The sequence below is a fragment of the Hyaena hyaena genome, unplaced genomic scaffold, assembly GCF_003009895.1.
Source record: "Hyaena hyaena isolate Hyena2069 unplaced genomic scaffold, ASM300989v1 scaffold_317, whole genome shotgun sequence".
NCBI lineage: Eukaryota > Metazoa > Chordata > Mammalia > Carnivora > Hyaenidae > Hyaena > Hyaena hyaena.
In genome coordinates this window covers 946337-960042 of record NW_024080950.1, presented here as the reverse complement: position 1 = coordinate 960042, position 13706 = coordinate 946337, and the positions used below count along the sequence as shown (strand labels likewise).

Sequence of the window (13706 nt, the reverse complement as noted above, 5' to 3'; positions counted from 1 at the left end):
TAAAATTGTCAGACATCTGCATTTCTACCCCCTCCCCTCTCTCCCATTTTCTTAGTTGTGAGTCCTGCTTCACCAGGTTACCTGTGTTCTGATTCGAAGATAAAAGGGAACAGAAATTTTTGAAGTGAGGAAAGGAAATAGACTTTAATTAAGCTCTGTAACTCAGATTCTCTCTTCGAGGGTTAACCCAGACATCTGTTACTCATTTAATCTCCAAAACTATGGTGAGATTTTATTTTCATCTCACATATAGGGAACCCCACCAGTATAACAGCTCTCAAGTCCTCCATGCTCCTGGGGCTCTCATACTGGGCAGTTTTAAAGGCAAGAAGGGAGGGCACAGTACACATGGTGAACCCCCTCTCTGGCCTTGGTAGAGAAAGCTACCTAGGAGTCAGTGGAAAATCTGGAGTCAGCTGGACTCCCTTTGGAGAGTGCTGATCGCCATGTAGGCCAGAAATCTAGATCAGCTGTGCCAGATTAACATTTACTCTAGACCAATAGTTCTCACATTTTAACATCTATCAGAATGATCTAAATAGCATGTTGACTATAGATTGCTGGGCCTTACTTGAAGAATTCCTGATTTGATATGCCTGAGGTGGCCTAAAATTTGCATTTCTAACAAGTTCCCAACTAATGCTAATGTTGCTGGTTCAGGAACTACATTCGAGAAGTCCTGCTCAAGTGTGGGCTGTGGACCAGTAGCAGTGATATCCTGTGCGAGTTGGTGAAAAATGCAAGGCCTCACCCAACCTTTTTGAATCAGATTCTCCAGGTGATTTGTATTACATTCAAGTTTGAAAAGCTCTTCTCTAGAGAGCTGAGGAAATGGTAATGGGGCAGATTTTGAGTGAGACTTTGGAATATGGCTTCTTATTTTTATAGCCATTTCCTTGTCTGTAGTTACTGATTGGATGACAGAGAATCAGGATCATAGAATGTTAGTTTGAGAAGAAATTTATTTATTTATTTTTAATGTCTTTTATTTCTGAGCAGGGGAGGGTCAGAGAGAGAGGCAGCATGAGCAGGGGAGGGTCAGAGAGCGAGGGAGGCACATAATCCAAAACAGGCCCCAGGCTCTGAGCTGGCTGTCAGCACAGAGCCCGACGCAGGACTCAAATTCACGAACCGTGAGATCATGACCTGAGTCGAAGTCGGATGCTTAACCGACTGAGCCATCCAGGCGCCCCGTCTGAGAAGAAATTTAGAGATCATCTGTACCTTGGAGAAATCATAATATATACTAAGGTAGAATTCAGAAGACTCTAGAATTACTTGAGGAGATTTTAATGGTAACACTTGTAGCATCCTAGACCAATTCAAATATGAGTTTCTGTGACTGGGCATCAATAGTTGTGCATAGCTCCCAGGTGATTATAATCACAGGTCTAAATTCCCTTGTCTTTCAAGTAAGGAAACTGAAGCCCAGAAGAAAGTACCCCTGTGAGGGTGGGGTGGATATCATATCTAATATAGGAGTTGGACACATTATGATCTATCCAAATTTAGGTGATGACATCTTGACATAATAATAGGGTCTTACTGGTCTTTTGAACTATCTCAAGTTGATTTCTGTTGATTAGTTTTTGTGGTCATGCAATGAACTGGACACCTACCTTCCAAATCTGCGAGGGAGGAGATAAGTGATGCCAGTAGACAGTGTGACTGGTATAGAAGTAGGACGGAGGCTGTGCCACTTTGGGGGTGTGCAGTGGAGATAAGATGTCGTGTAAATGAGGTGATTAGCTAGGTGGCATGTGGCCTAAAGGTTCTGGGATGCTGCTTGGGCTCTGATATTACCTGGCAGGGCCACAACTCAGTCAATGGGTTTAATTTTGGTTGGTGTACTCATTCCCTTTTCAGACCCTAACCACTGTTCTCATGTGCTTTCTAGTGCCCAACCGCTGCAAAAATGTCTGCAGTCACCTCTGCCTCCTGAGACCGGGAGGATACAGCTGTGCCTGTCCCCAAGGATCCACCTTTATAGCAGGGAGCATCACTGATTGTAACGCAGGTAGGGGCCCTGTCTGGGCAGCCATGGGGGTCTGGGAATGCTCCTCTGCCTTCAGTATGTTCCCTACCTGTGCTTCACCTCATTCAGGAGCCTGGAAAAATCCCTGTGGGTCCTTTGCAGGATAGATTTGGGGGTGGCTTGAAGGAGGGATGAGAGATGGGGAAATATGAACAGAGCTGACTGGAACTTAGGGAGCCAAACAGAACTTGCGTTCCAGTGATTGCTGAGAATTATTTGCTAGGATCTGTAGAGTATAAATCCAGTGCCCCCACATCTACCATTGTGTTGTTTTCTAAGGATATTTGGAAGAGTGGGTTTTCTATAAGGTCTCTATCTCCTTTCTTTATACCCCATACTGGATGTCTGTTGCCCCAGACTCCATTTGGCTTTAGCTGGGGTTCCTCAAGTGGGGAACCAGGTTCCTGAGGTGGGGGACTTTATCCAGTACAGATGGGAAGGTGATAGGAAGATCGTTCTTTTCCTCACATGCTCATTTTGAAGTTTTGACAAGTGAAAAAGGGCTACATTTAAAAAGCCACCTTACATTGTTGGGAGATGGAAGCTGGAATAAGGAAGCAGTGGTTCATTTCTCATCCCAAATGCTGTGGATGATCTATGACTGCCGAGACCTTTCTTCATGAAGAGTGTATATAAGTCATGGGAAATAACTAGTGTCCCTAAGTAGTATCCAATTCTTGATAATGCTCATTAAAAAAATCATCCTGCGATTTGCTAGCAGCCCATTTTGTGGCTCACATCCTTGTTTTTATTTCTTAGTAGCCCATTTTATGGTTCCCATCCCTCCGTTTTAGCAGATGAGACTATGCTTAGCCACTTTTGGCCACCAGGGGGAGCAAGGAGTTAAACAAGGCACCAACTTTGACTCTGAACCAGGCCGAAAATTTGGCGGGTTTAGAGAATGAATCAGGGAGGAAAAAAATGGCTTCTCCCGCTTCTCTTCCCCTATCCTGCCTCTCATCCCAAGGCTAGGGTGAAATATTGGCAGGATTACAATATTTAGCAGTATTTTGAGCCAAACAATTTAAAGCTTTTGACATTTGTTCTATGTTATAGACAGATGGTTCTGACATTTATTACAATTTCCCTCTCATGGGTGGTGTTGTCCATGATCTTACTTCATCTGCTACTTTCCTCATTTACATTGTTTCCCAAATGAACTTTAACCAAAGCAAGCATGATAATGGTGGTAGCTGTTCTATATGGGGTCTTGGTTTGGTGTTAAATTTATTAATTTGATAAGTATTTATTGAATGCCTACTATATGCTAGGCACTAAGTGCTAGAGATAATGAAAGTGAACAAAACAGACAGATTCCTTGCTTTTATGGAGTTTATATTCTAATAGAGATTCTAAATAGAGACACACACCCCACACCAATATATGTCAGATTGTAAAAGCAAAAGGAGATAATGAAAGCAGGGTAAGAGGGATGAGGGAGGGGTGGAAGTTGGGTTGCCTTTAGGTAGAGAGTTCTGAGAAGGTCTCTCTGATAAAATGAATTTTGAGGGACTAAGCCAAGAGGGTAGTCGAGCTCCTTAAATAAGCACACATGTGACAAATACCTACGGAGCATCTCCTAGGTATAAGACATGAAGACACTAACAATCCCATCAGGCACATCCCGGGAGGACGTGGGGGCTGAGCTGGAGCAGGGATCCAGAGCAAGGGCAGGTTTGGAGGACTTAAAAAATAGGACATCTCTAACCAGCTCTCTATCAGGCATCTGTGTATCTGCATTGTCGCTTGACTGATGATGGGTCCCTGATGCTTTGGAGCCTTCAGATGAAGTGTGTTGTGTGCCCAGATTGAACTCTTGTGTTTCACTGGGCTTGCAGAGGAGAATTCTGAATACTTCAAATGAGAACGTGAATGTCCTAAGAGATTCCTTTACCACAAGTTTCTTCCAATGTTAATGTATGTTCTGGAGTGGAGCATCTCTCCACGGTGGGGGGAGGGGGTGGTGGTGGAGGGGCTATAAATTGCCTTTCTTTCTACCAAATGTGTGTTACTCTCCAAGACCTTCTTATTGATAAGGAAATTCGTCTGCCTTAAGTGGAAGGTAACGTTTTGATGGGGAGACTAATTAGCTGCCCTGTCCCCATCCACTCCCCACTCTGACCCTGGGCTTGAAGCACATTTGCATGGTTTGGGTGCTCTGCTGAGTGTGGCTGACTAACACATGCATGGCTTTCCCTTTCTGCAGCCATCGAAAGTCCTACCAACATGCCCCCCCCCTGCAGGTGTATGTACGGAGGAAATTGCTATTTTGATGAGAATGACCTCCCCAAATGCAAGTAAGTCTGAATGTTGAGGTCCGAGCAATAGGCTTTGGGGGAATTTGAGACAAAGTAGCCAGAAAAACAAGTACAGGAGCCTTGCCAGTTCACTAATTTTCACATCTTGACCAGCTTGCCCTCCCTTGGTAGAGTCCATGGAAAACTAAGGCAGTGCTTCTCAACCTGTATATACTGTGCATAAGAATCATCTCATTCACAGGGATACTGCATTTTCAACAAGTCCCCAGGAGATGCCACAGGACTGTGAGCCAACTGTAACAGGGATTAGAGAAGTGACAGCCCCATTTCTCTACTCACCTGATGTTAATTACACTTGGAGTGCGAGACACCAGCTGTCAGCAGAGCTGAGTCAGCCCAAGCACTTGTGATGAGCAGAGACTGGGCTCAAGAGATGGGGAAAAAAAAAAAAAAAAAAAAAGAATTTTTGAGAAAGCTCTAACATGGAGCAAGATAAATGGAGGTCTTTAAAAAGTATTTAATGGAAACATATCAGAGCGAAGAATACAATCTTGGTTTCCATTTTTATTCTCGAAGGAGGAATTCCATAGAGTAGACACCAGTATGTTTATTTGATGACCTTGCTGGTGTCATAGCCACACCATTGAAAGTGTATTTCAGAGTCAGATTATTGTTCTTCCTACTCATCATCTCTTGGCAGAAAAAGCAAAAATCGTGTAGGATGCACTGATTATCCCACATGTAATTTGCTCAGTCAAACCTCTCTCTACCTCAAGATGTGCTTGTACAATAGCGGTGGAAGCCTAAGAAGGCCACAGCTTGTGAGCAATTTCTCCTTTCACTTTCAGATGTCCCAGTGGCTACATGGGAAAATATTGTGAAATAGGGCTTTCAAAAGGCGTCCCTCCAGGAACAAGTAAGTGTTAAGATTCTTGAGTCATCTGGGGGCGCCTGGGTGGCTCGGTTGAGTGTCTCACTTTGGCTCAGGTCATGATCTCACAGTTCGTGAGTTTGGGCCCTGCATTGGGCTTACTGCTATCAGCAAAAAGCCCATTTGAGATCTTCTGTTTCACTCTCTCTCTGTCCCCCCAACCCCTCTTGCACTCTAAACATTAAAAAAAAAGAAGAAGAAGAAAAGAAAAAGAAGAATATAAGCAACCTGGAAATGCTTCACAGCTCCTACGTTGAATGCTGTTTAAATTCTGTTTAACTCAGTGTTTGAAGAATGGTTGGTCCTGCCCTCAGCTTCCACTCTTAAGTCTATTGGTTTCTTTCCCTTTCCACATGCTGATATGGTCACTTCTTCTTCCCTCATTGATGGCAGCAGTGGCTGTGCTGTTGACAATCATCCTGATCATCATAGTTGGAGCATTGGCAGCATTAGGATTTTTCCACTACAGGAGAACTGGCTCCCTTTTGCCTTCTCTGCCCAAGCTACCAAGGTCAGTTTCATTATGTGGAATATTGATTTTAGAAGCTTGGGTGATGTGACCATGTGAATAATTTAGGTTTTTTAAGCACTGCATGCAGCTTACTTATTCTGCAGAAACAAAAAGTAGTGGACTTAAAGCCATCATTTCAAATCACAACCTCTTAACTGAATGCTTCTTTAAGCCTGAGTGCAAATCACATTTTATAGTCCAAATGGTTGTGCCCACTGGTGGGTGTAGGTTAGACTGGAGCACAGTCTGTGGGTTGGACCAGGCCTTATTCCTGCAAGTGCCAAGTTGGCCCTCTCTTAGATCTCAAGCATTCAGGAATGTGCTTTAACGCTCCTGTGTAGCTAAGGCAACTTTTACCATATTCGATGTGTAAATTCAGAATAGGAGTTGAGCATTTCATTTAAGCAACCTTTAGCAATATGGAGGAGAGGGTACGATTGCAGAAGGTGGCTTAAAAAATCGTACACTGTTTCAATTACTTTTTTTCAGCCTAAGCAGTCTAGTTAAATCCTCTGAAAATGGAAATGGGGTGACCTTCAGATCGGGAGCGGACGTTAACATGGATATTGGAGTGTCTGGTTTTGGGCCCGAGTCTGCTATTGACACATCAGTGGTGATGGTGAGTGTGGCTGCAAACTGGTTATTTGAAAGTTGTCATGTTTACTGTTATATAAAAAGAACACTTTTTATAGAAAATAAAATTAACCTAGAAAAAAAAAATGAAGCCGTATGCTTCTCAAAATAAAGTCTTTACAGAATTAGGAAACATTAGTTTTTTTGCAGAAAGGTCTCTAAAATATTAGTAATAAAATTGTACTTTTAGATTTTAGATGCAGTGGTTGGCTCAAATCACGACTCTGCTACTGTCTAAGGATATAATAATAGGCATGGAGCTTGATCACTCTGACCCTCATTGTCCCCTTCTATAAAATGGATCCTAGTAATACCTCTTGTGAGGACCACATGGCTACCTTATGAGAGGATTAGTAGTATTGTCTCTATAACCAGTACTGAAAAATAACTTTCAATATTTTGCCTTTCTCCCAAACCTTTCATGTTTAACCTCTGTGTAAAAGTACAATAGTATCCATTCTTTCTTCTTTCCCCTCTCCTTCTTCTCCTCCTCTCTGCTCTTTTTTCCACCAGCGACCCTCTTCTCTGCTGTGCAAACCTAATCCCCAAGTGAATATTTGTATTAAACAGCCAAGGAGAACATGGGTATAGAGTTTCTGTTTTCTTGATGTGATGAGCTAGTGCATTTGTTACTTCATGTGATGTTTGCCATCTGGAGGCCTTGTGTCTCCTGGCTTTTTCTTGAAGTTCTTTTTGGATAAATTTGGCATAGCACCTAGTATACCTCCAGGTGTGAGGTGGGCACCTTCCTTTCTGTGTAAACCAGTTACTTCTTTTCTCCGTCAGAGTGAACATTTTGGCATGGAGATGGGGAAGCAGCCCATCATATTTGAAAACCCCATGTATGCATCCAGGGACAGTGATGTCAAAGTGGCTCAGCCAACCCAGGTGAGAAATCACAGCCCTTTATTTCAGGTGCTGCTACCACGGAATCTTGTGCCATTGAACAATGCCCTCATAGGGTTCTCCTAACTTTCCCTCAAATGGAAGAGAGCAGTTGAAAAGTGTAAAAGCACGAAAGTTGGTGGGCAGGTATCTAAACTTCCTTCAGTGCAGCCCTGTTACTCACTTATCTTTAAGAGGAGCAGGGAGGTAACATAGGTGGGTAGATGAAAGGAAAGATCTTTTCCCTGGACCTAGAACAGTAGCTCCCACGCGACTTCTAGTGCCTGTCAGCTATTAGCCTGACTTCCTTTGTTGAAACAACTACAGCCTCAGCGAAATACAGATTCATGGTTAATACCTAAACTTCTTTTGAAATCATAAGATATGGCACCTTTTAAATATAGAAAGGTTTATTTTATAAATAGCTTTCTTAAGATCAGAAACAGTTGGATCTTTCTGAAAGCATTTTGCCTGAACCTTCGATATCCAGATAGCAAAAATTGGATCACATGGTAAAATAGATGTGGTATTTCATTTGCCATTTTCACTTGAAATAAAATGAGGCCATGTTTACAAATACATTCACATTGGAGAAGAAATGAAACAGTGAATGTAAAAATATAGGAAGAAGTGAATTTTTACCTTGTAATTTGTTCATTATATATTCACGGTAATTTGGCTTAGGAGGGAAACTTGGGATCACAGGAATACTATAGAAAATGTCTAGAGGAGTATTAATTGCATTATGTCTCTTGTTTCAAAAATCCAACCTCTTGTAAGCAGTCATCTCAGATTAGTAATTTTATCCTAAGTACCCAAATATCAGAGTCTCAGTTCTCCGATGAGTTTGGGAATAATTCATGCGGTTCCTCTAGGATTTGACTGCCAGCATACAACCAGAGTTGTTTGTCTAAAACTATGGTCAACAGTGGGGAGAAGGGAACAAAGAGAACACAGTAAAATTGTGTTTACTAAGTGATAGTGTGACCGTGACGGATGTGTTTGCCTCCCAGGACTAAGGCATGAGATAGATGACATAGTGGTTAGTGCTCTTGATTTTGGGGAGTTGGAAACGGTGTTTAGTCCTAGAGCACGGGATTGGTCTCCTATTAAGACAAATAGTGCCTGACCATGTCAGGCAGTAAAGAGAACCAAAGAGTTGATAAGAAACTTCACAGCAAAAATTCTTTCAAAACTGGATAATATCTTTTAAAATGCATGCAGGTAACTGTATCTGGAAATGTGGATAACCAGAACTATGGAAGTCCCATAAACCCTTCTGAAATAGCTCCAGATGCAAGTCCGGCTTCCCCAAGTGCTGATGCAACTCAGGTAACAGTGTGTGGCTACTGAAATGATACAGTATTTGCAAAGGGCTTAGGAATTGCCGGGTTTACTAATGTTAGAGGAGATTCTTACAGGCTCATGGACCCCAGATAGGTAGGCAGTTAATAAAGATGATTTTTAAATACAAATAAATTGAAGTTTTTCCACTAACTAAAGCCACATTTGTAGTATTGATTTAAGATGGGAATGATATGATATTCCTTGTGATGTGGGAGACCATATGGAAGGGAAGGGCAACGGGTTTCAAGATCTAGCCTCTTCGGACTAGAGTTCCCTGATTTTAGAGAATGACTTAGAATAAAGAGCTCACTGTTTCAATCACACATATAGAAGACCTTTTCCTTTTTCATGTAATGCAGTTTTTCTACAGTGTACATCTTTGTCCCCTGAATAATGTACTGTTCTTAGCTCTACTGCTATTACCTATATTCACCACAAGATGGCACTAACTCATACTCTCCATCAGTCCATCTATCCATCCAACGAACATTTATTGCCCTCAGTGTGCCAGGTACAGTGTTTAACATGGGAGATTAAAAGAAAAAAAGACCACTAATGAAGCTTCTCTGCCATGCTTTCAGGCACTTTGAAATTTTTAGACAGGTCTACAGAGAGAAATTCAATCAAATTAGATATGGAATTTTGTGTTAATATATAATCTGTTACTAGTTTTAATGGATACACATGAAGGTGTCTAAGATCTAACTGTCTGATTCTGGGCAAAATATTTTACCGCTGGTTTCTGGAGTCTTTATGTTTCTCATTGGGTTCACTGTTGGCATAGTTCTTTGTGGTACAAAGTTTTATCTACGCATTGCAGGACATTTTAGTATTTCTGGCCCCAGTCTACTAAGTGCCAGTAGTCACACACTCCTCCAATGCCTTATGATCCCAGAAATCAGCCTCCTCCCCCATTTCCAACTGAGAAAAATAGGATCTGGAATATCTCAGTTTTAAGGTTCTATGACTTCTTCTGTAAAGTAATATAAAAAAATAAATCCAAGGATAGTTAGGAACCTATTTACACAATCCTTGTTTCCGAAATAATTTATAAGCATAATTAGTATCTGCAAAGTTAACTTGGAAGTCATACTGAATTTTCAGCACCTCAGAAATTGGTTCCTATTCTGCTTGTTTGGATAAAAATAAAAGTTGAACTAAATTAATGTAATGAAGTTTATAACAAAGGTCTGTCTACTTTTTCACATTTCATTTACTAATTCCTTCTTCACAGACACACACACACACACACACACACACACCAGACAAAATTAGAAAGTAATTTTCAGTTTCCTATTTTTTTAAGGGACTGAATTTTTTTCAAGCTACATTTAAAAATGGATTTTGGGGCCGCCTGGGTGGCTTAGTCGGTTAAGCGTCCGACTTTCGCTTAGGTCATGATCTCGCGGTTCGTGGGTTTGGGCCCCGCGTTGGGCTCTGTGCTGACTGCCAGCTCAGAGCCTGGAGACTGTTTCAGTCTGTGACTCCCTCTCTCTCTGACCCTCCCCTGCTCACGCTGTCTCTCTCTCTCTCTCTCTCTCTCTCTCTCTCTCTCTCCTAGAAAAAAATAAAACATTTTAAAAAATGGATTTTGAAGATTCATTTTCTACAGACACTGAAATACTTGAATGTCACAAGTCTTGCATGTCACAATGTCATGTCTCTTGAGTGTTCCCTAAATCTGTCTCAACCCCAAGACAGTGCCAGGTTATTTTATATTCTCAACTTTTCTTTTCAGTCCATTTCAAGTCTAGCAATCCTCTTCACTCGACAGAGCTCCCTCTCAGCCTGAGCAGGAAGAGGCTGCAGCCTCTGACCTACACATCTATCATCAGAAATAAAATGAACACTGAAAGACTTTTCAAATGAGAGTGGATCTTCATCAGTTATAGTCCCTTTCTTTCTCATCTTCACCTTTGCAGTATGTTGACTCTTTCTCCTTTTGTTTGGTTTTGTTGTTGTTGCTTTGTTTTGTTTTAAATCAGTTGAGGCTGAGACCCTCCAAGGTCTGTCCTACATGCTGTGTCTAGGGATCTCTCTGTATCGGTTATCTCCCTGGCACTGTGATGGCAGCTAATGCAGCAAAGCAGTAACACACTTGGTTAGGCTCTCTCTAGGTTGATGTTAATGTGCCAAAGACGCTCACAAATACATCTTTCATCAGTAAATCTGCTCAAAGGACTCAAATCTAGGAACAAGAATTCCTGTGACTCGGTTCTATTGTTTTCCAAAAGTCATGTTGACATGCATTAGATTTCCCAAGGAGATAAAAATGAAAATCACCAATTTCTCTTGTTAATAATTGCTTAACTCCAAGTAGCCCATCCCATAAGTGTAAGCTTCCAGAGGTCAGGCTCTTGACCTGAATGTAATTATCTTTTTCTTCGTGGCTGCCATGTACAGAGTAAGTGCTCACTTACATGTGGGTTATAATGAATGGTCCTCTCCTGCAGTCGTGTGCTCCCTACTCCCTCACACGTTGGCCCCCTACTTTCACAGAGAAGAGATGCCCCCAAAACATAGGGGCTACTTTAGCTTCCTGCTAGAGTAGGCTGTCCATGCCCTTGCTTTCTGTTCCTTTGTCTCCTTCCATCTGGCAGCCAGAGCTGCCAGCTTTTCAACAAGACCTGGGCCACCAGCCATAGTTTATGGTGACTTCTCGTTGGGTTCTTCCGTGTCTCATCCTCTGAGTCCTATCATCAATCCCTACTCTTTCACCTGCAATTCAGTTATATGTGTTTGCTGTGACTTCTTCCTTACCTCTAAAATAAGAGCACCTACCTCACAGAGCTGCCTGGAAGATTAGGTGGGAAACTTGTAAATCTTTTAGACTAGCCCCTGATACACAGTAAGTTCTCAATAAATACTAGTTTTTATTATCACTATTGCTATTTTGATTACAGAAGGAAATGATGAAGGAAGGGGATAGGCCTAAGTTGACCAAGGATCAAGAAAGACATCATTTTAGGGAATGAGAGTTACAGTCTGGCTTTCCCCTTAAAATTTCAGTAGCCCCTGAAGAAATGTCTTGTCTGTCTCTGTCAAAGCTTCTAGATTCTATAGTCACAGATTCTGTCAACTATATTTGTCAAGTCAAGGAAGTCTTTGACATTATTAGATGAAAAGAGCCCAGAGAACTCTGTGCTGACTGCCAGCTCAGAGCCTGGAGCCTGTTTCAGAGTCTGTGACTCCTTTTCTCTCTGACCCTCCCCTGCTCACGCTGTCTCTCTCTCTCCTAGAAATAAATAAAACATTAAAAAAAAAAAAAAAAAAAGAGCCCAGAGAATTTCAGTTTCAGTTTAGGGACTATCTGAGGAGGAACTAAACACACCCATAGGCCAGGTCATAGGGACCCAGGTCCCAATTTGCTTTTTCCTTCACTAAGAAAACATTTTAAAATACATGGAAGTGGGCGCCTGGGTGACTCAGTCGCTTGGGCATCCAACTCTTGGTTTCAGCTCAGGTCATGATCTCAGTTTCATGAGCTCAAGCCCTGCATTGGGCTCTGTGCTGTTAGCTGCTTCGGGTTCTCTCCTTTCTCTCTTTCTGTCCTACCCCACTTGTGCTCTCTGTGTCTCTCTCTAAATAAAATTAAAAAATAAATAAATAAATAAGTAAATAAAACAATCAAACAAATAAACTTAAAAATTTTAAAAACCTCCATGGAGAAACAAATCCATGCAAAAATTCCGTTATTGAAGATTTTCTGTTTCCCCTGTTCATTTAGGCAACAAAATGGAGTATCTTCAAACGGAAGTTGAAACCAACCACCAACTTTGAAAATCCAATCTACGCGGAGGTAATTGTTGGCAATTTTGTTTGCACAGGCATTCGGCATTCTATCGTAGCAATAACTTGCCTGGCTGAGGCGGGTATACACTCAGATTATTCTGAGCAAACTCACAGATTTGTTTTCTTCACACAAAACTATTTCCAGTCACATTGGGGGGGGAATAAATGGCTGATTGGTGTTTCCCTGTTGTCTTAGATGGAGCATGAACAGAAGGACGGCGCTGCTGTGGCTCCCCCTCCCTCTCCGTCCCTTCCTGCTAAAAGTTCTCCAAGGAGAGACCCAGTGCCAACCTACACTGCAACGGAAGACACTTTTACGGACACCGCAAACCTTGTTAGAGAAGACTCTGAGGTATAGCTATGCCATCGATATAGGGATAATTAGAAACATACTTTTGCACATATATTTTTTACAAACAAATGAAGAAAAAGTTAACATTCAGTACTTTATTAAAAAAATATATTTTTTTCCCATTTGCCAGTAGTTGGAAGTGTCTATGGAAACCATGCCTTCTGTGTCCCTTTTTTTACTTACGCTGTCTCATGTTTTTACAAATGATTATCACAATGTACTATATGTATATCTTTGCACTGAAGCTATCTGAAGGTAATGCTATAAATATACTGTACATTTGTAAATTTTGGAAAGATTATCACATCATTAAATTTGCTGAGAAAAGTATCTGCTGAATTGGTTGGTGATCATTCCAGTAAATGATCCAACAAGGAAAGGAATTGACTCGGGGCTGTTATCCATGTCTGAAGAAGAGGTACCACTCATATTCCCTGTAGGATTATCAAGCAAAGAAACCCAGGCCCCACTCTTGGGTCCATTTTTACAGCTCAGCACTTAATTAATGTTCTATATTACCTGTAAGCTGATTAGTAGGCATATTGATACAGGGCACTGTGTGTTAATATAGGCATCTGGGTCTGACTGTAGATGCCTCAGATAATGCAGAGGGTAGAAAAAGCAATTTCACCCTTCTGCATGTTTGTGTTGTCTAGCCAGAACACTTCCACATATGTTACCTCACTAGCTGTCAAGTCAACATTTTTATTTGTGATGTCTGTTAGAAAATTCCATGTCATGAGGTACAAGTGTCCTGCAAAGAGGTCGTATCTAACTGAATGAACTCTTTCACTTGATGGACTTTAGGGCAATTTCTGTCCCTGCCTGGCATCTCAGGTGGTCACCTATCCCAAACACTGGAGCTCACCAGCTGAATTACTAAAACCAAATCTGTGTCTTCAAGTAAGGTGCAAAACAAATATCAGTGAAGCAAAGCCTCAAATGGGTTTTTGTTTCTGTGT

General features: G+C 41.6%; 1 protein-coding gene across 1 annotated transcript in view; it reads left to right on the top strand.

Annotated features, from left to right (window-relative positions):
* The window catches only part of LRP2 (LDL receptor related protein 2), a 195612-nt gene extending 182538 nt beyond the window's left edge, over positions 1-13074 (top strand). The window contains exons 71-79 of the mRNA XM_039248803.1: positions 1898-2017; positions 4242-4332; positions 5142-5209; positions 5618-5735; positions 6225-6354; positions 7155-7256; positions 8478-8585; positions 12328-12399; positions 12589-13074. Coding sequence (XP_039104734.1) covers positions 1898-2017; positions 4242-4332; positions 5142-5209; positions 5618-5735; positions 6225-6354; positions 7155-7256; positions 8478-8585; positions 12328-12399; positions 12589-12750 — 971 coding nt within the window. The 3' untranslated portion in view covers positions 12751-13074. The remainder of the gene's footprint in view (positions 1-1897; positions 2018-4241; positions 4333-5141; positions 5210-5617; positions 5736-6224; positions 6355-7154; positions 7257-8477; positions 8586-12327; positions 12400-12588) is intronic.
* The last annotated feature ends 632 nt before the right edge of the window (positions 13075-13706 follow it).